This window comes from Megascapheus bottae, chromosome 3, assembly GCF_031878675.1.
Source record: "Megascapheus bottae isolate mThoBot1 chromosome 3, mThoBot2.hap1, whole genome shotgun sequence".
Classification (NCBI taxonomy): Eukaryota; Metazoa; Chordata; class Mammalia; order Rodentia; family Geomyidae; genus Megascapheus; species Megascapheus bottae.
Window position 1 is genome coordinate 48,589,451 of NC_143511.1, and position 23,233 is coordinate 48,612,683.

A 23,233-nucleotide genomic window follows, 5' to 3' on the forward strand; every position below is an offset into this window, starting at 1 on the left:
ATGGGAGCAGGAAGGGTCTTATTATTACATTATGATTATGATATGGGGCTGCTAGATTTTGTTTTGGAGAATGCAGGAAAAAACAGGGATGGGTGGGAACTGTGGGTTCTGGAGTGAAACCATATGGGCTCAGAATTGAATACAGGGCCAGAGACTGCTGGAGGATGCCTGGCACCACAGTTTAGAAAATGTCTTGGGCTGGGAGTTTGGCCTAGTGGTAGAGTGCTTGCCTAGCTTGCACGAAGACCTGGGTTTGATTCTTCAGTACCATATACATAGCAAAAAGCCAGAAGAAAATGTCTCATCAGGACTCCTGGCTTCTAGACATTTCTAGCTAGCTCTCTTGTATGCAGGGCCTCTAGAAGCTCTGGGATATGCCAGGCAGCTGGCTTTCTGTTGGCCATGTGACCTCTGTTTACTTCTGTTGTTTGTAGAACTGAATGTGTTCACAGGATGCTCTTGTGGGCCAGTACGTCCACCACATCCCTGGACCCAATGTATGCATGTATGTGTGGAGAGGGGTGGGGGTGTATTTGTGGTTGATCTTATGAAAGAAAACATGTGCCTTTAAATAATTGGGCAATCTGTATGGGGGCTTTGGGATTGTGACACCTGTTGCAATCAGTATGATCCCTCAGAGTATAGTTTTCCCAATAATATGTATCCTCATTATGATAGGAAAGATGGCAGTGAAGGACTTTACTAGCACATAACTTGGAGCAGGTACTGTCTTAAGTCATTCATATTCACCAGAACACCATGATGGTGATGTTTTAGGAGGAGTTGTTATTGGCTCCACAGCTACCAAATGGTGAGGAAAGATGTGAACGCACATCTGTCTACTTGAAACTACACACCCATCCACACCCACACACCCACACACTTCCCCCTGTATCAGGCTTGAACTTAAAGCCTGAGTGCTGTCCCTGAGCTTTTTTGTACAGGTTAGCACTCTACTGTTTGAGCCACATCTTAACCTCTGGTTTTTGGTGGCTAGCTGGAGCTAAGAGTCTCACAGACTTCTCTGTCTGGCCTGGCTTAGAATGGCAAACCTGAGATCTCAGTACTGAGGATGTAGGATTACAGACATGAGCCATTCTCATGGTTTTAATTGCTTTCTAACTTGCATTCTAAACTACTGGGCATGATTGTGTTGCACTTTGGAAATTTCTGATGAGATATTGTATCCTATGTAAAAAAATTTAAAAAAATTTTAAAAGAAAAGAAAACATTAGAACAAAGTCCAGATAAAAATGTGAAAAATGTAAGGGATGCAAGGAAAACATTGAACAAGTAAAGCAAGGTACGTGATTAGTATCCCAGAAGGAGAGAAGAGAGAATGGAAGAAAAACAACCCAGAAGGCCAAATAGTCTTGATGTGTCAGAACCTTACACCCAGTGCCCAGCAAAAGAATAGCTGTGCATCAAGAATTATGGCCGTGGGCTGTGCTTCTCAGGCTCGGTTGGAGCAGGCAGCTTCTCATCCAATAGCCAGCTGAAGAATGCTCACCAAGGTCAGGAGGAAAACATGATTCTCCTGAGGATTTGCTGGCTGGACTCTTTCCCACACATCTTTTTCTTTCTGGTAAAAAGTTCAGAACTACAATGCCTGTTCATTCCACTCAGAAAGTTGGCAGCTTGATCAATGATTTCCTGTGCCTTGATGATAAATGGTTTTCCTATTTAAGAGATAAATTTGTAGTTTGGAAGTTCAAGGCCCTTTGATTTCTTTATAATAGAATTTCATTCAAATTAGCTTCCTAACTGGGACCTGTTGCAGGGCTCATGGCCAAAGCAAATTCTGCTAATGAGGAAAAACAGAAACTTCAGGAAAATCATGTGTTCTTCAGTCTCAATCATGGATGGGGCATTAGAGATCCTGTGGTCTGACCTTTCACTTTATAGATCAGGAAATGGGGTCCCTGGGAGGAAAGAAGAACATGTGCAGGATCACGTCGACATGGCTCACACTTCACTGAGAAGTATATGAAGGGTGTGAGGAGAGAATTAGTGATTTTCCAAGATCTACCATGTTAGAAACTTGTCAAACTGGGCTCCCCTGGGCTCATGCCTATAATCCTAGCTACTCTGGAGGCTGAGATCTGAGGATCATGGTTCAGAGCCACTGTGAGCAGTAAAGTTTGTGAGACTCTTATCTTCAACCAACTAGCTAAAAGAAGAAGTGGAGCTGTGGTTCAAGTGTTAGAGTTGCAACCTTGAGCACACAAGCTAAGGGACAGAACCCAGCTTCTGAGTTCAAGCCCTAGCACCAACACATTAAAGAAAAACAAGAAACTTGTCAAGACAAATTTTCAGTAGGTATTATTAATATATTAGAAAATTTTCCATTTTGTATGCTGGTCATGTAGGACATTTTTTTTCCTGTTAAAATGAAAACCTTATAATTTATTAATGGTCTCTGCTTTTCAAGTAAAAGTCACGCATGTTCACCTAGTGGAACAGGGGTTGGCAGGCTATGTACCCCGGGCCAGATGGAATCTGTTTTTGCAAGTCATATTTTATTGACACAGACATGTTCAATCATTAACTTGTCTTCTATAATGGCAGAATGGAGCCCCTAGAACCTACAAAACCTAAAATGCTACCCAATTCTATGAAAAAGATCGTTCAAACAAATATGCAGAGCATCTGAAAGAAAATACAGAAAACTAAGGCCAGGGAAATAATTTTCACTCTCTCACTCCCGGATACATAGGTTAATTTCCGTCTTGTCATTTTCTTGGCTAACCCTTTGGGAAATCTCTGTTTATTTCCAAAGGATAAATTCTGAGTCAAATTACGGAGTCAGTAACTGGGAATAACTTTTCGACCCTTGGTACTTGGGGCAAAATTTCTTTTCAGTTTAAACAGATGGAAGTGGCTGTTACCTTATCAATCTTAACAGACAAACTAGCAGGAACTCCATTGTTAATGGATATGCTTTTCCTTCTACTGATTCAGGGGCAGGTTCAAGGCAGTGGTCTGCGTCCTGTCTGCAGTCACGACATGCCTGGCATTTGTCAAGCCGGCCATCAACAACATATCTCTGATGACTCTGGGGGTTCCCTGCACTGCCTTGCTCATCGCAGAACTAAAGAGGTGGGTGCTGTTCCTTCTGGCCATTCCTTAGGCTTTGCCCTGAGATTGGCGGACTCAGCTCCTGAGTTGCCCTGTGGCCTAGAGGACGCCTATTATTGTGTTTAGTGCATGTCTGACATCTCAGTGATTAACAACTGGCTTATCAGGAACACTTCCGCCTCTACACCAAGCTTCTAGACTTAATATGGTACAAAAGAGAGCTTATTTGTCCATGTAACAAGCAAAAGGAGAAATCCTAAAGAGGTCACTGCATTCATGTGGAACCAAAGAAGCACCGGAAATCCATTTCTCTACCTAAGGAAATGGGAACTTCAAGCTGACTGCTGTAGACTGTGACAGTTTCTCTGGGCCCTTATCTTGTGAAGTTCAGGCTGTCCTTGATCCCTCTATGTCTTCCAGATACCTTCTTGCCTCTATCTCTCCAGTGCTGGGATGGCGAGCAAGATGCCTAGAAACTATCTTTTATTTGGCCGGGGGGGGGGGGGGGAGGGCGGGGAGTAGGGGGCTTGAACTTGGCCTGGGTAGTGTCTCTGAGCTTTTCAGCTCAAGGTTACCACCCTACCCCTGGGCCTGGTCACTGTCCCTGAGCTCTTCAGCCAAGCCCCACTTCCCTTTTTCTAGAGGTTAATTGGAGGTAAGAGTCTCAAATCCTTTTGTGCCCAGGCTGGCTTTGAACCTTGATCCTCAGATCTCAGCCTCCTGAGTAGCTAGGATTACAGGCATGAGCCACCTGGCCTAGAAACTATCTTAATTGAAGTCTTGATCTCCTTTGTGGTATAGTTGCTCTGTGTAATGTGATAAGTCAGCTAGAATTAATTCTCTTCCTTATTTAATGAGGAGACACACATTTTATTTCTAAATGCTTTTAGTTTTGTTTCGTTTGCCCTGGATTTCTTGGCTCCTCAGCAGGAAGGTCAGAGGAGGCTGACGACATCTTTGAGCTTGCTGCCCTGCAGCCATGAACAGAGCTATGAAGACTGTTTAGAAACAGACTGAAGTTGATCATACAAGAGACGCCTTGGCAGTAGTGCATGAGTATAAAAAGCAAGTAATTGAATCAATAGTGAAAGCTTCAATTCTTATTCTCTTTAATGATCTTGATTTTTTTTTTGCCAGTCCTGGGGCTTGAACTCAGGGCCTGGGCACTGTCTTTGGACTTTCTCAAGGTTATAGCTCTACTACTTGAGCCACAGCACCACTTCTGGCTTTTTCTGTGTATGTTGTACAAGGGTCTTCATGCATGCTAGGCAAGCACTCTACCACTAGGCCAAACTCCCAGCCCTTATTTTTTTTTTAAAGCAACTTTTGGCTGCCACTATATCTCAGTGATAAAGCTTAGCATGGGTGTGAGGCCCTAGATTTGTTCCCTAACGCAACCAATAATGAGATAGGCAAATAGATAAGAGATAAAGAGCAACTTCCTACTTCATCTTCTATTGTACTGCTTGTTAGAGCATTTATCCCAGCCCGGAGCTGTGCTTGCTCCCTTGTTTATTCATTCTATATGACACTACCCATAGTTCTTAGGGAGACTCTGGGACTCACTCAGGAAATGCATTGCAAGGACAGATATGAGGCCTTCCACGTAGTGACTTTGAGTTGGCAGGTCTATCATGGTGGCCTGGGAGTCCTGGATTAAAAAACCCTCAACAACTTGTTTGTCTGGGGGTTGAGGTAAGATTAGGGGTGACATAGGCATGTGTGGAGATAATGGGGAAGGGAACAGGAATGACTGCTAAAAGGTAAAGACTTTCAAAACAAACAAACAACAACCAGAAACACCCCGAAACAAGTCAAGGATTTCTTCTTCTTTTTTTTTTTTTTTGCCAGTCGTGGGCTTGAGCTCAGGGCCTGAGCACTGTCCTTGGACTTTCTCAAGGCTAGAGCTCTACCACTTGAGCCTCAGTACCATTTCTGGCTTTTTTCTATGTATGTGGTACTGAGGAATCGAACCCGGGTCCTCATGCCTGCTAGGCAAGCACTCTACCACTAGGCCAAACTCCTGGCCCCAAGGATTTCTTCTTGGAAAGCCTTGGAAGATTGGAAAAATTAAATTGTGAAAATTCTTTGTTGGTGATGGTTGCATAAATGTTTTAAATGTACTATAATGTGCTGAGCTGTACATTTTAAGTGAAAAATTGCAATGTATCTTAAGAAAGCCATGAATTAGCCAGGCATGGTGGCTCATGCCTGTAATCCTAGCTACTCAGGAGGCTGAGATCTGAGGATCAAGGTTCAAAGCCAGCCTGGACACAAAAGGACCTGAGACTCATCTCCAATTAACCTCTAGAAAACAGGAAGTGGGGCTTGGCTCAAGGGTAGGGTGGTAGCCTTGAGCTGAAGAGCTCAGGGACAGTGCGCAGGCCAGTTCAAGCCCTATGACACACTAAAAAAGAAGGAAAGCAAGCAAGCAAGCAAGCAAGCCATGAATTAAAAAAAGACCTTTCAGAACCCACCCAGGTGATTCTCTGTTATCCACCTGTCTTTGAAGACCATATGATCTCTTTCTCCTCAGCCCTCTTTCCAAAAGCTTGTGTGTGGTAGTTTCATGGTCTTTCCTGAACCTTCTCTTACACTATGAGGACATAAAAGTGTATTCCAATATGGAATCATGATGTGACATGTACTGAAATTTGTGTTGTTGGGTGCTATTGCTGAGAAACTCGGTTACATTTAACATTATTTTATTTATTTTTTAATTTTTTATTGTAATTAATAAAAGGGTTACATGATATTTGCCAGATAAAAGGTGCATTAATTCACATACATTGTTAACATTATTTTAAAATGTATTTTTTTCTAACAAGCGTTGTTTTAATTTTAAGAAAAACCCCAAGAATATAATGTTATTGTTAAAAAAGAAATAGTGAACATTTTTGCCAGATATTTCTATCTTAAAAATAGGATCCTATTGCATATATTATTTTTGTTCTACATAAAAAATCCCACCCTTACATTGATATTTTAAAAATGAGTACAAATCAGGCTAACAGCTATCCCAGCCCTGCTTTGGATGAGCTCCAAGAGGCAGAAGCCCTCTGGAAGTGCCCTATTCCAATCCAGTGCATTGGCTTCTTCGGCCCCTGGTGCTTGTTGTGCTTATTCTGGCCTGGCATTGCTCTGTGGTGGATGCTTCCATGCACATTGCTCTCTGTGGCCTTGAATTCTTCAACCCAAACTTGTAGATTGCATTGCATCACAAGTTCATAGAGGCTGGGAATGTGGCTAAGTGATAGAGTGCTAGCCTAGCACACATGATGCACTGGGTTCAATTCCTCAGTACCACATACCCAGAAAAATCCAGAAGGAGTGCTGTGGCTCATGTGGTAGAGTGCTAGCCTGGAGCAAAAGAAACTCAGGGACAGTGCCTAGGCCCTGAGTTCAAGGACTGGGGGAAAAAAGTTCATAGAACTTTCTATATCATACTGATTATCTGTTTATTCATTGATATTTATTCTTTTTTATTGTTGGGATAATGTATAGAGGGGTTACAGTTACATTGATCAGGTAGTAGGTGCATTACTTCTCATATATTGATACCCCTTTACCCTCTTTATTTCATCTTTTTTTTTTTGCCAGTCCTAGGCTTGACCTGAGCACTGTCCTTGCACTTTCTCAAGGCTAGTGCTCTACCACTTGAGCCTCCGCACCACTTTCGGCTTTTTTTTATGTATGTGATCCTCAGATCTTAGCCTTCTGCCTGAGTTGCTAGAATTACAGGTGTGAGTCACCAGTGCCTGGGTTAGTCTTATATTAAATGTCTCAAATGCTGAAAGTTTGGTTTTCAGCTTATGTCACTGTTGGGAGAGGGGTCCCATGAGGGGTCTTGTGGAAGGAGAGGGGTCAGATGAGAGCATGCCCTGGAAGGAGAATGGGATCCCAGCGGATCCTGTCTCTTTAATTCCCGGCTGTTACGAGTCAGGTATCCTTATCTAGGTATCCTTCATGATCCCTGCATCACATACTACCTTGCCATCAGTCCAGAGGAAGTGAGTCATGTGGCCGTGGCCTGAAACCTCAAAAACCGAAGCAAAATGCATTATTCTTCCTTTTCATCCACACTCCTCCCCTTCCAGCCGTACTGGGATTTTGGACTCAGGACCTCAAGTTATGCTTTGCCTTTTCACTCTATCTGGCACTCTGCCACTTGAGCCACAGTTCCAGTCTAGCTTTTTGTTAACCAGTAAAGTGGTAGAGGGCCAACTATGCTAACTGGAGAAGCGTCTGGTTGACTTCTGTCCAGACTGGCTTCAAATCTTGATTCTTCATGTCTCAACCTAATGAGGAGCTAACATGATAGGTGTGAATCACTGGCACCCATTCTTCATCTGGTTTTTCTGTGATTATTATTATTATTATTAATTATTAATTATTTCATTGGGTTTGGACTCAGAGTCTGAGCCCTGTCCCCGAGCTTATTTTGCTTCAAGACTAGTGCTCTACCACTCTGAGCCACAGCTCCACTTCTAGTCTTCTGGTGGTTATTTGGAGATGAGAGTTTCACGAGCTGTCTTCAACCAGACTGTCTTCGAGCTGTAGCCCTCAAATCTCAGCCTCCTGAGTAGCTAAGACTGAGCCATAAGTGCCTAGCTCACATTAGTTACTTTTGAGATAAGATCTTACTTCCTGTTGGGAGCTAAGCCTGATCTGAGGTCCCCTATTTTAGGCTTCCTTTTGCATTTGGGATTACAGGTACATGCCACCATACTTAGCTAATAATTGGGAAGAGGTCTCATATATATATGCTTGGGTTGGCCTTGAACTGTGAGCCTCCCATTCTCTTTCTTCCAAGCAGCTGAGATTACAGAATCATCATCACCCAGATTTAAGTTGTTTTGTCACAGTGGTAGGAAGTTGATTCACAGGAGTTTCTTCATGCTATGGGCCTGTATTTTTTATTTTTTTATTTTTATTTTTTGGTCACTTTTGGGGCCTGGACTCTGGGCTTGGGTGTTGTCCTGAGCTCTTCAGCTCTAGGCTACCACCCTACCCTGGAACCACCGCACCACTTCTGGTTTTCTGGTGGTTAACTGGAGATAGGAGTCTCATGAACTGTAGTGCCCTGACTGACTTTGAACTGCAATCCTCAGATCTCAGCCTCCTGAGTAGCTAGGATTACAGGTGTGAGCCATTGGACCCCGCTTATGGGCCTGTATTCTTAACTTACAGTTTTCAAAGAATACTCGAGCACTATGTCAAGAGGGTGTTTTGGTATATTTTTAAAAGCAGTTCTTTCTGAACCTGCTGTCTTACCCTACTTTGATTGCAGCTTTTACTTATGCTTCTATCTGGTAGCTGGGAAAGATATTAGCACTTTAGGCCTTTGACATCTCCCCATGGGTTCAACACATAGAAATGAAGCTTTTTCTCAGTTACACATGTCTTGGACTCTAGGCTGCTAAGGGACCTTGACTGACCCTGGAGTGAGCCACTGGGGTAAAGAGAAGGGTGTAGAAGAGCCTTCAGCCACGGGTTATCTCTGTACATTCCTCCTCTTCCTTCCCATGAACAAAGAAAGCAAACAGCCTTTGACAAATCCCCGGAGGATCTGTTTCAGAACCTTGTGTCCAGTTGTGTATGGCAGCCATGCCTTCATTCTCTAAGAGCTGAGTTTTGCCAGTGTCTGGTGCTGTTCCAATGCCTGGAATGTGGCCATGAACTGTACATAAGTCAGTAGGGCACACTGACTGCACAAAGAGATGGTGCAGTGGAGCAGATGGGAGGGGTTGTAACTGCTACAGGGAGAACGGGAGGCTAGAGGGAGGGTCACCAAGGAGAGGGACGATGTCCTGGAGGCCCCGTGACTCGGTGAGTACTGTGACTTGTCCTCTGGCTGAAGGGGAAGATGCTGGAGGCTCTGGGAGCAGAGTACTAAGAACCACTGGAACCATGGGAGCTGAGGGCCACCAAGGAGATGACAGCTCTGACCCAGCTGGGCAGAGGGATTCCGTCTAAGGGAGGGCTTAGGGACTGAATAGAGGGCTGTAACAGTAGGTTTGAGGTAGGGAGAGCTTGCTGCGGACATGGGAGATTTAGATTTAGATTGGTACAGTTCAAGAACCTCGTTTGCAACCAAGGTGCCAGTGGTTCAGGCCTGTAATTCTAGCTACTCAGGCTGAGATCTGAGCAGTGAGGTTCCAAGCCAGCCCAGGCAGAAAGGTCCAGAAGACTCTTAGTTTTAATTTACCAGCAAAAAGCCAGAAGGAGGGCTGGGAGTTTAGCCTAGTGGTAGAGTACTTGCTTAGCTTGCACAAAGACCTGGGTTCGATTCCTCGCTATTACATACACAGAAAAGAGTGGAAGTGGTGCTGTAGCTCAAGTGGTGGAGTTCTAGCCTTGAGAAAGCCCAAGGACAGTGCTCAGGCCCCGAGTTCAAGCCCAGGACTGGCACACACACACACAAAAAAAGCCAAAAGTAGAGCTAAAATACGAGTGGAGCAAAAAATGCCAAGTAAGAGGGAGAAGCCATGAGTTCAAGCCCTAATACCCACACACACACACACACACACACACACACACACACACACACAGAGTAATTATAGTAAGTCTGGAGGGGAAGTAGGGCCCTGTGAGCCTTGCGTGTGCATGTTGTGTTGATAACCATGAGCCTGTGCGGGACTGTGTGTTGTGAGGAACTCCAGTGCTAAGGGCTGGGGTGGAGGAAATGGACAAGGTGGCCAGTAAGGTGCACAGGAACCTGGAACCCAGAATGACATTGAGTCACTCTACCTCGCCTGTACAGATGTGACAACGTCCGTGTGTTTAAGCTGGGCCTTTTCTCAGGCCTCTGGTGGATGCTTGCCCTGTGCTGCTGGATCAGTGACCGAGCCTTCTGTGAACTCTTATCATCCTTCCACTTTCCCTACCTGCACTGCGTGTGGTAAGGCCCTGCACGGGGTTGGGGGTAGGGTGGAGGGTGAGGGGTGGTGGCAGACTTGCTGGTGAGCCAGGGGTGCTTTATTTGGGGGACTTGGGAGGCATGGCCAGGCCCAGATCCCTAGCCAGCCACTCCCCTCACACCTCTCTTGTCTGACATTTCAGAATCAACAGAAAGTATTGTGGAAGGCAGAATGGATGCTGGGCTGCAGGTTTAGGTTGAACAAAAAGACTGAATTGTTATGCTTCTGGGCTGTACTCTCTCACCTCTGGCTCTATAATTAAAGCACAAAGGAGCCTGAAAGCTGAATCTGTCACCTGAGCTCTGGCTTCATGGGAGGGGGCAGGGAGCTGGGTCAGGTGGTGGTTCTCAGAGCTTGAGTTGCCCAGTGAAAGCTCAGGCCTCACTAGTCACGCAGGGCAGTGTTGTCTGTTCTTTTTACCACTAACAGGGTAATAGAACTAAAATGAATTGCTCATGATCAGTCATCTATCTATATAAAAACAACCTTGGAGTTCAGAACTAAGGAACTGGAGCATCTGTGTTTTGGGAAACTCAAGATCCACTTATAAATTCAAGGGGAAAAAAAGTAGGTTACACAACATGCAGAATCTATATCCAGAATTCTGAGGAGGGAAGGAAAGTAGATTTCTTCCTAGATATGCTTCCTCTTACTGCCTGCAAAAGGGGGATGAGGAGCCCTGGAAGATAGAGAGAATCCTGGGGCCATTTGGTACTGAAGACCTGAAAGCTTTGTTCAAACCAGATTCAGAAGCTTAACTTTCATCCTGAGGTCTCTTTAAGGTACCCAGCTTGAGAGCTGTGAGTGTGGTTTCAGTGATAGAGTGCATGCTTACAAGGTGCAAGACCCTGAGTTCAAACCTGACTCCTGCTCCCCCCTACACACACACACACACACACACACACACACACACACACACACACCCACATACACACACACACACACAGCAGCCCAGAACCTCATTTTGAAAGACTTGGTTTTAATTTTTCCTTCTCCTTCTCCTCCTCCTTTTTGTGGGTCATGGGGCTTGAACTAGGCATGGGTGCTGTCCCTGAGCTCTTCTGCTCAAGGCTACCACCTTACCCTTGAGCCAAGCCCCACTTCCCTTTTTCTAGAGGTTAGTTGGAGATAAGAGTCTCAGGTCCTTTTGTGTCCAGGCTGGCTTTACGCCCTGATTCTCATATCTCAGCCTCCAGAGTAGCTAGGATTACAGGTGTCAGCCACAGCACCTAGCCTTCCTCTTTTCTTCTTGCCAATCCTGGGGTTTGAACTCAGATCTTGGCACTGTCCCTGAGTGTTTTGTTTTTTTTTTTTTTGCCAGTCCTGGGGCTTGAACTCTGGGCCTGAGCACTGTCCTTGGGCTTTCTCAAGACTAGAGCTCTACCACTTGAGCCATGGCACCCCTTCCATGTTTTTCTATGCATGTGATATTGAGGAATTAAACCTGGGTCTTCACGCATGCTAGGCATGCACTGTACCACTAGGTCAAATTCCTGGCCCCCTGAGCTTTTTTTTTTTTTTTTTTGAGTTAAGAAATATTTATGTTCATAGGTATAAAGTAAAAATATCTTCATGACATTTCCATATTTCAAGCCCTGAGTTTTTTATTTACTCAAATTTACTACTCCACCACTTGGCCACAGATCCATTCCTGGTTTTTTGGGTGCTTAATTGGAAGTAAGAGTCTTATGGACTTTCTTGCCTAGGCTGGTTTCAAACTGTGATCCTCAGATCTCAGCCTCCTTAGTAGCTAGGATTATAGGCATGAGCCATCAGTGCCTAGCTTGGCTTTAATTTCATTGCACAAATGAACCTGAGTTTGTATATGTTTATACAAGTTGTACATGTACACAATTCAACTTGTATATATTCACACAAGTTCAGGGTCTTGCAGATCAGTACATATAAGACAAGACAAAACAAAGCATCACAAGTTGGGGTTTTCAGTTTTAAGAGCTATTGCCTAGATTTTCTTAGATTTAACTTCACTTTTTACAAAAGTCTGCAAGAGAATGTCTTTCACTTACATAGGGTATTATTAGCTCTTTTAAATCTTTGCTAACTGAATACAAAGTATTATATTTACTTTCATATATTAAAAATAATATTGTTTTGGCATCTTTTCAAATGGAAATTGGCTATGTGTATTTCCTCTTTGGAAATGTGCCTTCTAATTTCCTTCATCGTCTCTATTATGTTTCTATTTTTACACAGTTATAACCAGTACATCATGTATCTCACATAGCAGACAGTCATTATAGCCTCCATAACTGTGTGACATTTGTTATACAAATTTGCGACATTTCCCCAAAATGCAGAATAATGCATTGAGCCCCCATGTAGTTAACACCAGTTTGTGCCATGTAATTACCAACAGGAGGACATGTCTTGTCTCTGCCAATTGCCCTAAAATCACCTTCCAGACAGTTTAGGGAATGGTGAGTTTTTTTTAGTATTCTTTGTAATGAAGAACTCTGTGTGTGTGTGTGTGTGTGTGTGTGTGTGTGTGTGTGTGTGTGTGTTGATACTGGGGCTTAAAGTCAGGACCTGGGTGCTTTCCTTAGCTTAGCTTTTTGCTCAAGGGTAGTGCTCTGCCACTCGAGCCACTTCCAGCATTTAGGGGTTAATTGGAGATAAAGCCTCATGGGCTTCCCTGCCCAGCTGGCTTCTAACCCAAAGCCTCAGATCTCAGCTAGGATTACAGGCATAACCCATCAGTGCCTGGCTGTCCTGGACTATCTGTCAGGGGTGTGTGTGTGTGTGTGTGTGTGTGTGTGTGTGTGTGTGTGTACATCAGTATTAAGGCTTGTCGTCAGCGCCTCAAGCTTTCACCTAGCCTTTTTACTTCACTCTACCATTTGAGCCACATTCCTCCAGCCTGGCTTTTTGCTGATTAATTGAAGATGGAGTCTCCTGGATTTTCCTGCTTGGGCTGACTTTGAACTCTGGTCATCAAATCTCAAACTCGTGACCCACTAGGATTATAGATCAACTAGGCTGAATGTGTATTGTTCTACAAAAGGCCACTCATACCAAAGCATATCTTAAACCTCAAGTTAAATTTATCTTGAATTAATTAAATTCATCTTGAATTAAATTTAAAACCAGAATAGGGAATAAAAAAGGCTTTATATGCTACATGGTCCTTTGCTTGATAATACTAAAACTTTTTACAGGGCCAGTAAAAATAAACATAAAAGGAAAGGATTCAGTTATAAAATTCTGTGTGTTCTGTAATATCAGCTTAATCTGTCTGAAGGGTTTCTTTTTATGTACACCCAATTATCTAGGTGAGGAGGTGGTATCTAAAGTCATTCTAGTTATCATGTTATCATCTGGGAATGTCTTTGAATATTCTTTTTTTTTTTTTTTTTTTGCCAGTCCTGAGCTTGAGCTCAGGGCCTGAGCACTGTCCTTGGACTTTCTCAAGGCTAGAGCTCTACCACTTGAGCCTCAGCACCACTTCCGGCTTTTTGCTATGTATGTGGTACCGAGGAATCGAACCCAGGTCTTCATGCATGCTAGGCAAGCACTTTAGCCACTAGGCCAAACTCCCGGCCCTGAATATTCTTTTATTTGGTCATTCGTGGGGCTTGAACTCCAGGTGTTGTCCCCGAGCTCTTCAGCTCAAGGCTACTGCCCTACCCCTGGAACCACAGCGCCACTTTTTCTAGTGATTAGCTGGAGATAAGAGTCTCATGGTCTTAGTGTCCAGGCTGGCTTTGAGCTGACATCCTCAGCCCCCTGAGTAGCTAGGATTACTGGTGTGAGCCACTGCTCCTGGCTGTCTGAATATTCTAAGATGGAGTGCAATTGCTCAAGATTGAACACCCTTTTGTTTGGACCTCCTTCATCCCATGCTAATCGTTAGGGGTCTTGTTCCTAATTACATGGGGGAGTGTGTGCTAGCTCAGAGGGAGGGAGCAGGCAGGCCTCCAGGAGTCTGTTGCCTGTGTGTGATCTCACCACCATCTCTTTTGCAGGCACATCCTCATCTGCCTAGCTGCGTACCTGGGCTGTGTGTGCTTTGCCTACTTTGATGCTGCCTCAGAGATCCCTGAGCAAGGCCCAGTGATCAAGTTCTGGCCCAGTGAGAAATGGGCCTTCATCGGTGTTCCCTATGTGTCTCTCCTGTGTGCCCACAAGAAGTCACCAGTCAAGATCACATGACGGCAAGGCAGAGTGGCTTCTCTGCTTATTTTCCTTCATGCACTGGGTTTCATTTGCTAGCAAAGTCAGCCAGGGGATTTTATGAGTTGATGTTGGGTATGTCTTTAAAAATTCTGTTCCCTAGGGCTCTATCTAGTGAAGCGGACTGCCAGGATTCCATTGTGCAGGGACACAGGATGGGCCTTTCTCAGCATGGCTTGCAGGTCCATCAGCTGCTGGGCTACCTCCTTTGTGGCTGGGGCAGAGTAGTCTCCTGGGGCTTCTGAGCAGCCTGTTGGCTTCTTCCTGGAGAAGGCTGGCCCATCCCAGACCCCACCATTCCCATGATCATTGGAAGTGGATGCCACTCTGATGGATAACACCCTGCAATCACTGCTGGGAACATACTCCTTCAACCAAACCAAACCAAACCCCCACAGGACTGTGGCTCAGGACGTTACTTTTGCACTTGCACCTTGCCGTGAGCCAGGTTTTCTATACACGTGTGACTGCTTTTTACTACTACCTACCTCTGCTGAGAGATGGAGGCTTGACGTCACGGAGGGAGAAGCTAATGAGCAAAACCCTCTACGCCAAAATCACACTCCACTTTAAGCCATTCTCAAGACGAGCACAACTTTTCAATGCTGACGTCCTTTCTGCCCTCCTCTCCCCTGAGCTCAGTAGCCTCAAACCCGCAGACTAGCTATGGGGCCAAGGTTCCCCATGCCACCCCGCTCTGTAAGCTGACAGAAGAGCTCCTTTCAGTCACGGTAGGGGCCGCTGGTTTACACTTTGGAGCACATAGGCAGTTTTATTTGATTTTGAACTTTTCCTCTGGAAGCTGCCAATATGCTACACCATTCTGGAAATTACCTTCAAGAATCTCACTTCTTATTTCCCCACCTCTCCTGTGGGAATTCTTTCCATATTCCCACTGTGCCAGGTGCTTCCTGTCATTTTCCAGTGCCTCTGACTTGCTGGCTTTTCTCAGATGCTGATTGGCTAGCTGGTTGCGCTCATTGATACAGCAAGGCCAGGCTGTGACCTTCTGGGGTGTTCTCATCTAGCCTGACACTGGCTACCAAGGTCTCTTCGCTCAGTTGCCTGGTAGGTGTGAGGTGGGACCTCCGGACCTCAGGGATACCCAACTGGAACTCAGGCATCTCCGTCTGTGTAGCATTGTATTATGAGGAGAAGGCACAGACATAGCCTTCCCTTAGGGGCAGGTGTTAGTTACTGTTAGAACGGATTAGAATCTGTACAGGATCCAAAATGAAAAGACCCAAGGAAGAGCTGTTTTTAGAATTTTAAAAATGAGAGACTAGCTGGGCGCAGAGGCTCACACCTATAATCCTAGCTACTCAGGAGGCTGAGATCTGAGGATTGCAGTTCAAAGCCAGCCCTGGCATGGAAGTCCGTGAGACTCCAGTTAACCACCAGAAAACTAGAGGTGATGCTGTGGCTCAGGGGTAGAGTGCTAGCCTTGAGCTGAAGAGCTCAGGGACAGTGTCCAGGCTCAGAATTCAAGTCCCATAACCAATAAAAAAAATGACTTTGTTCTCCATCAGTGGTTTTCAAATTAGCAGCACAATATTGTTTATGAAAGAGTGATGTACGAAATAAATTGTATTTTATTAGATATGCAATGGAAGATAAAATTTATAGGATTTCCTTAATGTGTCAGGAAGCAAGAGTGTAAGTGAATATATTGGCGCTCTGTGAAGTAGAGAACACTGAACTGAAGGCATATACATGTTGCTTTCAATAGCTTAGAATAGATTTTGGAATGAGTCTTAGTTGAATATTGGGGAAACTGTTGTACTTCCCTGACATCTAGTGGTTTAGGGATAGAACTGCTGTAACTCTGGTTTTTCATGACTACACAATTTTAAGGGGAAATATCAGTCCTGGTTGACCTTACCAGGAATGAATTCTAGTCTCATCTCTTTGGCAATAAATAGTGGCATTGGCATATTTTTGAGGCCAGATGTCTTAACAGGAATAAAGAGAAGTAGAATGTAGGAAATGTGTGTGTGTGTGTGTGTGTGTGTGTGTGTGTGTGTGTGTGTGTGTATGTGTGTGTGTGTGTGTGTGTGTGTGTGTGTGTACTTTATCCCAAGTTTCCCTTATGACAGGAAACAGTCAAGGAAGAACCATTTCTCTTTATCAGGAAATGGGCTTATTATTCTCTTTCAGAACTGCTAAAAATCCCGGGAGCCATTGCTGAAATGAGGGGTAAAATGTAATTGATGGGTATATTTGAATAACCATCCCTCTTTTGTAAGGCAAATGACTAAATTAAGGTATCAGAAGGAATTGTTTTTATATGAATAGCTGAATGCCCTTCTAGAGATTGTTCCCAAAGTAATAAGAGCTGTGAAAAATAAATGGAAAGGATCATGTATTTGAGGACAAGTTTACAGTTTGCCCACACAGGGTGGTAGAGACTAGACATCCCAGATATTAGACATACATTTACCTTATTTTATGTTGGGTAAGAATATCCATCATTTATGTCAAAGCACTACATGCTCTTTAAAGAAAACTCAGAATTTACAAAAAAATGTAGAAAAAGTAACCTACGTTTCTTTTTCTTCTTTTTTGGTGGGTTGTGGGCCTTGAACTCTGGGCCTGGGCGTTGTCCCTGAGCTTTTCAGCTCAAGGCTACTGCCCTACCTCTTGAGCCTCAACCTCACTTCCCATTTTCTAGTGGTTGATTGCAGATAAGAGTCTCTCGATCTTTAGTGCTTGGGCTGGCTTTGAACTGCGGTCCTCAGATCTCAGCCTCGTGAGTAACTAGGATTACAAGCATGAGCCCGGCTAATAACCTCCATTTCTATTGTTTAAGAATATCCATTGTTAATACCTTAGTATATGGGTGCATTCCTTTCTCATGGTTTTTTTTTCTAAAATAGTTGTGAATAGATGTCTTCCAATGTTGACAGTTCCTGCTGTAGCTTGAACGGAATACGTGCATGCATTGGGTGTGTTTGTGAAGAGCAGGAGTGGGATACACTCAAGTTAGCTGTTCCTTTGCCATCTGATGGCTAGGTTCTGAGACTTACTACTGATCTTCCCTTTTCTTTTTCTTTTTTCTTTTTTTTTTTCCAGTCCTGGGCTTGAACTCATTGGACTTTGTGTTTCCCCTGAGCTTTTTTGGTTCAAAGCTATTTCTCTACTGCTTGAGCCACAGCGCTACTTCTGGCTTTTTGTGAATTCATTGGAGATAAGAGCCTCTCGGTCTGAGTTGAGTGCGATACACAGATCTTAGCCTTCTGAGTACTGAGGATTTCAGGAATGAGACCGTAATTTTCTTTTTTAATCCAATTTGGCATGAATGGGTTCTGTGACATGACATTTGATCTGCACTTAGAATGATGACTCATAGTAACTAGTAAATGTATGATTTCATAGATTTTGATGGGTTTGGATGTTTTTAAAGCTCATTTCGTTAATTCATATAAGATTATGAATCTCCATCTCTCCCCATGTATTGACATTTAGGAGTTAGGTCTTGATCATGATTGTCAGATTTCACTGTGGCTAGAATCTGAGTTCTATATCCCACAGAAAGTAGATAGAAGACCTCAAAACCCACTAATGTTAGCAAGTGATGATTTCCCACTGTAAAATTTTCATTTTACAATGTTTGTTGGTTATAAGGAAAGGCAATCTTTCTTCTCTTTGCTATTACATAAATTACATAAATATTACATAAAACAAGCACTTTTGTGCACACATAGAAGGCGTGTGGGATGAAATGTCTGCTTTTACTTGGTAATGAGCTATATTTTGAGGGAACTCCATGCCTGAACAATCACGAGTGCCTAAAACATTCATCATCAATCAAAGGTGTCCTGGTGAAGGACAAAGCTCAGTGGACATCGGATACAGGCTTTGTAAAAACACTGCCACCAGTTCCATTTATTGGCTTTCTCAGGTGTGTGAACACTTGTCTCACCAGTTCCCTTACGCTTTCCTGAGCCAGGTGGAAGCTAGGGGACTGGGATTTGAGCCTTCCTCTGACTTTGTTCCTTGGAGCCGATGTGGCACTATCTCTGGTGGAGAGAGGAGGGCTGAAGTTTGTTCAGGCAGGGCCCACGGACTGAATTCCTTCTCTCCAGTGACACGAAATCTTCACCTGGGTGCTGTGGGTCCAGCTGGTGAAAGAAGCATCTTAGGCCTGGGATTCTCCTCCTCCTCCTCCTCCTCCTCCTCCTCCTCCTCCTCCTCCTCCTCCTCCTCCTCCTCCTCCTCCTCTTCCTCCTTCCTTTTTTTGGTCATGGGGCTTGAACTTGAGCCTGGGTGCTGTCTTAAGCTTGCTTTCTTTCTTTCTTTCTTTTCTTTTCTTTTTGTTCAAGGCTAGCTCTCCACCACTTTGAACCAAGGCTCCATTATTTCCAGTTTTTGACTGTCTAATTGGGGATAAGAGTCTCATGCTCGAGTTGGCTTTGAACTGTGATCCTCAAATCTCAGCCTCCTGAGTAGCTAGGATCACAGGCACGAATCACTAGCACCCAGGCAGGCTGGGATTCTTAATGGATTTTATAGATACCATTCACCTTTGGATGAAAACCATGGCTCTCCTCCAAAGGATTCATTGTTTTGACTCGTGTCAAAACAGATTTAAAGATCTTTATAACAGCCTTTTGTCATCAATGAAGATATAGTATTTTTTAGATATCTGCCTTGTTTTATACCTTCTCTACAGTGTGCTGTATAAATAAATGCCTTCCGGTTGAAGTAAAATTTTAACCTCCATGACTTTCGGAATGAGTTAGGCTTTCTGAAATGGAGCTTTTGCACTTTATACTTTCTGAACTATGATAATCATTTAATTTTAAAGACATAAGTAGCATTTCCTGTGAATAAATATATATATATATATGTTTGTGTCTATTTCTAAGATGATTTCTGAAGAATCTGTAAAGAAAAATACATTTTATGGACTGTAGAGCAAAGCATATTTGCTTGTTAATAAATTTGGTTATCATTACTAAACATGCTTTAAAGTAGTGTTGCTCATTGCTGATATCTTCTGAGAACTGTGAAGTTAATGCATCTAAATAGTCCTAGTACAAAGTGCTGAAACATGTTTACTAGAAGGTCTTTATGCCAAATGGATATAAAATTTAAGCTGTGGGTTATCAGTTCCTTTGTGGTGGATTTCAGCCAATTACTGGAAGCTCTTGTGACATTTTAGAATAGTGAATGACTTTAGCAGGAGAATCTATGCCTCTACCTTCATACTGTCAATTTTTTCCTAATAAAAAGCTAAAAAAATACAGCATTGAGTTTTATTCATTCTTTTGGGGATGGACTTTTCCTCCCTACCTGCCTTTTTGCAGGGGGATGAGATGGAAGTCTCATTGTATTGCTCAGGGTACATATGAATGCCTGGCTCAAGTGATTCTCCTCAGACCCCCAAGTAGTTGGGACTCCATTGGCCTCTGACCACTCCTGTTTTGGCAGCCCCCTCTTCTTTTATTGGTCCCAAGTAACACTTCTGTCTCCAACCAGGTTGATCATACCAGGTTACCTGGAAAGCCTGGATATTCACAAGAATAAAGATTATGTGTTTTTGTTTTTTGATTATTTTGGAACATATGTGTATGTCAATATTAGGGCTTAAACTCAGGGAGGGCCTCAAAAATCTCCCTCACAGTTGACACTCTACCATTTGATCAATGCCTCCAGGCTGGCATTTTGTGGGACTGGAGTATTCCAGCAAAATGAGTATTTAAAATTATAGGATGACCCTATGGTTTCTGGCTATTTTATACTTGTTACAACATTCCATTTGGCTGGATGCAGAGACAATCACACTATTTAAAAAATGTAACCAATAGTAGTAGAACTTGAAGTTTTTATTTTAGTGCTAATATAAAAAGGTGGCTGGAAGCAAGGCAGAGTGTGAAATGACAATCGTGGCATTGATATTTTCATTATGGGGACCGATTCTGGTGTACAAAGCAAGTCAAATCCACCGAGGTGGGAGGGATTTGGAGAATTTTGAGGCCTCATTGCCATCTGGTGGTCATTTTTGGGTACTGCTATTAGTGGCTCTAGAGACTCCCTTGTCCACATTCCTCGTCAGAACTCACTGTAATTGTCTACAACTATCATGTTATGCAACATCTTTCTGAGCCCAAGCATATTTCTTTGTCTTTTTTTTTTTTGGCTAGTCCTGGGCTTGAGCTCAGGGCCTGACCACTGTCCTTGGGCTTTCTCAAGCCTAGAGTTCTACCACTTGAACCATAGCACCACTTCTGGCTTTTTTTTTTTTTTCCTGTGTATGTGATACTGAAGAATTGAACCAGGGTCTTCGTGCATACTAGGCAAGCACTCTACCAGTAGGTCAAACTGCCAGCTTTTTGTCTTTTTTCATCTTTTTTTGTCTTTTTTTTTCCTCAGCAATCCATTCTTTTTCTTAATTTATTTTTACTTTTGTTTTGTGATAAAAGCAAATACATTCCTGCCTGTAAAACCAACTTACCATAGATGTGCTCTAGAGGAAGTTTAACTTTGGGGACAAATAATTTCAGTTATCCAGCTGAAATTATACTACAGACAAACCTCATTAAGACAATCTAGTTTTTTAAAATACATATATTTCTAAATTTTACAGTGCTTAAAGCTGGAGCTCAGGTCTTCGCATTCCTCTCTGCACTAGGCTCGCCTAACCCGAGCTTTATTCCTGTGCTTTCTTCCAGAATCTTTCAGCTTTTTTATTAGCATGTATTACTTGTACAAGTAGTGGGAATCATTGTGACATTACTGTATCTGCAAAACGCTGTCAACCTCTGTCGTCTTTGTTGGGGTTCTTCCTGGACTTTTCGGAGGGGCCACAGAGCCCATGAAGAATCCTGGAATCACAGACTCCACAGACCAGACTCAGGGTGCAGATCTAACTTTACTAAAAAGACATAGTGGCTTAAATACAGCACATCATCCAATGGCAGCCACCTCATACCAGCAGCAGCACACGGGACCTTCCTGATGCACTCGCCAGCCAATGGTGTCCCCACACATGCTCCCTGACCTGACTCCAGGAGATTTCAATACTGGGGGTTTCCATGAGCTCCTGCTCGCAGGGGAAGCACCCAGTGCCCTCTGGTTCTGGACCTCCTACCTCACCAGATGTGCCCAGGAGTGCATGTGCACAGGATCACTGAAGCAGAGAGCAATCTGGGCTTCTCTGCCACCACCTAGGAAGCCCACAGTTCCCCCTTTTTCTTTATTTATGGTCGCTCATACACGGTTATAGAGTGGGGCCTAAGTGGTTGATACTGTGCGTGCAAAAACATCAGCTGGACGGCATCCAGGTGAGCCTTGACACACCCAAGAAACTCATTAAAACTATCCTAAGAGCCAATAGCAAAAGCAAAATGGGTCCCTCTACTGTGGAAATGAGCGTGGTGAGCCCAGGGGAGCGATCAAACCTTGCTTGATACCGGGAGGCATTTTGCTGTCTGTCTAGCTCCCTCTCTTTGATTCTTCTCCTTGGTTGGGCCACTGAGTTGGAGGAGATGGAGGCCCCCTCGATTTTGAAGGGTCACCTCCACAAGGGAGTTGTAGGAATCCTCCAATTGAGTAATAGATCTATTTCTCTCATGCATCTTTGTAGGGCTAGATGGGTTTAAGATGGGATTGGGGCAGACGGGATTCGAGACCCTGTTCCACGCTCTTCTGTGTGGTAGAGAATGCCCTCTTCATACACCCCGCTAACATAAAGGCACAGCCCCACATCCCCCGGCCCTCCAGTCAGCCTGCTTTCCCTGGTCTGTGAGGGAATAAACAATAGGGGTACACTTCCTATGATTGCATTGCTGATAATCATGGTCGAATTTCGGACTTTAATAAAGTCCTGGTCCCCGGGTTTGCTCACCAAGGGGGCGCTGGTCTCATCCCCACTGGCACAAAAATAGTGCTCAGGGCCTCCACTGCTCCTTCTGTTCCGGGCCTGGGCAGACATAAGATGAGGTAGCCTTGAGGCGAGTGTGGAGGCAGCGCCCGGGGCATCCATACCGGTGGAGCTGTCATCCAGGGCGGTTTTTCTGGACAGATTGGTATCCCAGGCCACACCGGCAAGGCTCCAGAGGTCGAGGCTGAAGTCAGGCCAGCTGGTCTAGTAGGGGAAGGAGGACCAGGGCCTTAAGGTCCCCCCAGATCTTAGGCGTCTTCGCTGCAGCCACCGCCAGCGCTGGAGTCCTTCTCTGGGTGTTCTCCCATTTGCTCCAGATCATCTCCTCCCTCAGGCTCATCTCCTGCAGCGCTTGGGTTCCGTTTCCCTGGGCTGTGTGGGGGAATCCAGATAGGGTTTTCTGCTCTGGAAAGACACAAGCAAACCCTCGCCCCTTTGTTAACAGAGGGGCCGGCTTCTGCCAGGTGTTAGTGATCAGGTCCTTCCATCGGACAAGGGGCAGGGGGCCTGGACAACATAGGATGGTGTTCCAATGCTTACAAGGGTGAGGGGGGGATACTTTAGAATCAAAATTTAAAAATTTAATGTAGGGGCCAAGAGTTTGGCCTAGAGGAAGAGTGCTTGCCTAGCATGCACAAAGACCTGGATTTTATTCCTCGGTACCACATACACAGGAAAAAACTGGAAGAGGTGCTGAGGCTCAAGTGGTAGAGCTCTAGCCTTGAGAAAGTCCAAGGACAGTGCTCAGGCCCCAAGGTCAAGCCCAGGACTGGCAAAACAAACAAACAAAAAACAAACAAACAACCCCGTTGAATGTAAATAAAGCGCCAGTGAGCTTATCTTGAGGCCTCATGCCTTGGATACCTGTACCCCCCTTTTTTATTTGTTTTCTTTTTTTTTAAGTGCTAGATGAGCTCATTCAATAATACCCTGTCCCTGTGGGTTAAAGGAGATGCCAGAGTGACATGCTTAATATGCTAATCCATGCAAAAAACAGCAAAGGCAGAGCTGGAATAGGTTGGTCCGTTGTCAGTCTTTAAAGAAAAGGGAACACCCATTACTACCATGGCCTGGTTTTAGGAGGCTATTACCATACGGGTGTTTTCTTTGGGCTGAGCTATCAAAGCATAAAGGAGGAAAAGGTATCCACACAAACATG

General features: G+C 44.2%; 1 protein-coding gene across 1 annotated transcript in view; it reads left to right on the plus strand.

The window, feature by feature from the left end:
* Positions 1 to 15,569, plus strand: part of Acer2 (alkaline ceramidase 2) — a 35,878-nt gene extending 20,309 nt beyond the window's left edge. Inside the window, exons 4-6 of the mRNA XM_090330045.1 lie at positions 2,962 to 3,099; positions 9,842 to 9,979; positions 13,982 to 15,569. Of these exons, the coding sequence (XP_090186171.1) occupies positions 2,962 to 3,099; positions 9,842 to 9,979; positions 13,982 to 14,168 (463 nt within the window). The 3' untranslated portion in view covers positions 14,169 to 15,569. The remainder of the gene's footprint in view (positions 1 to 2,961; positions 3,100 to 9,841; positions 9,980 to 13,981) is intronic.
* Positions 15,570 to 23,233: the final 7,664 nt, after the last annotated feature.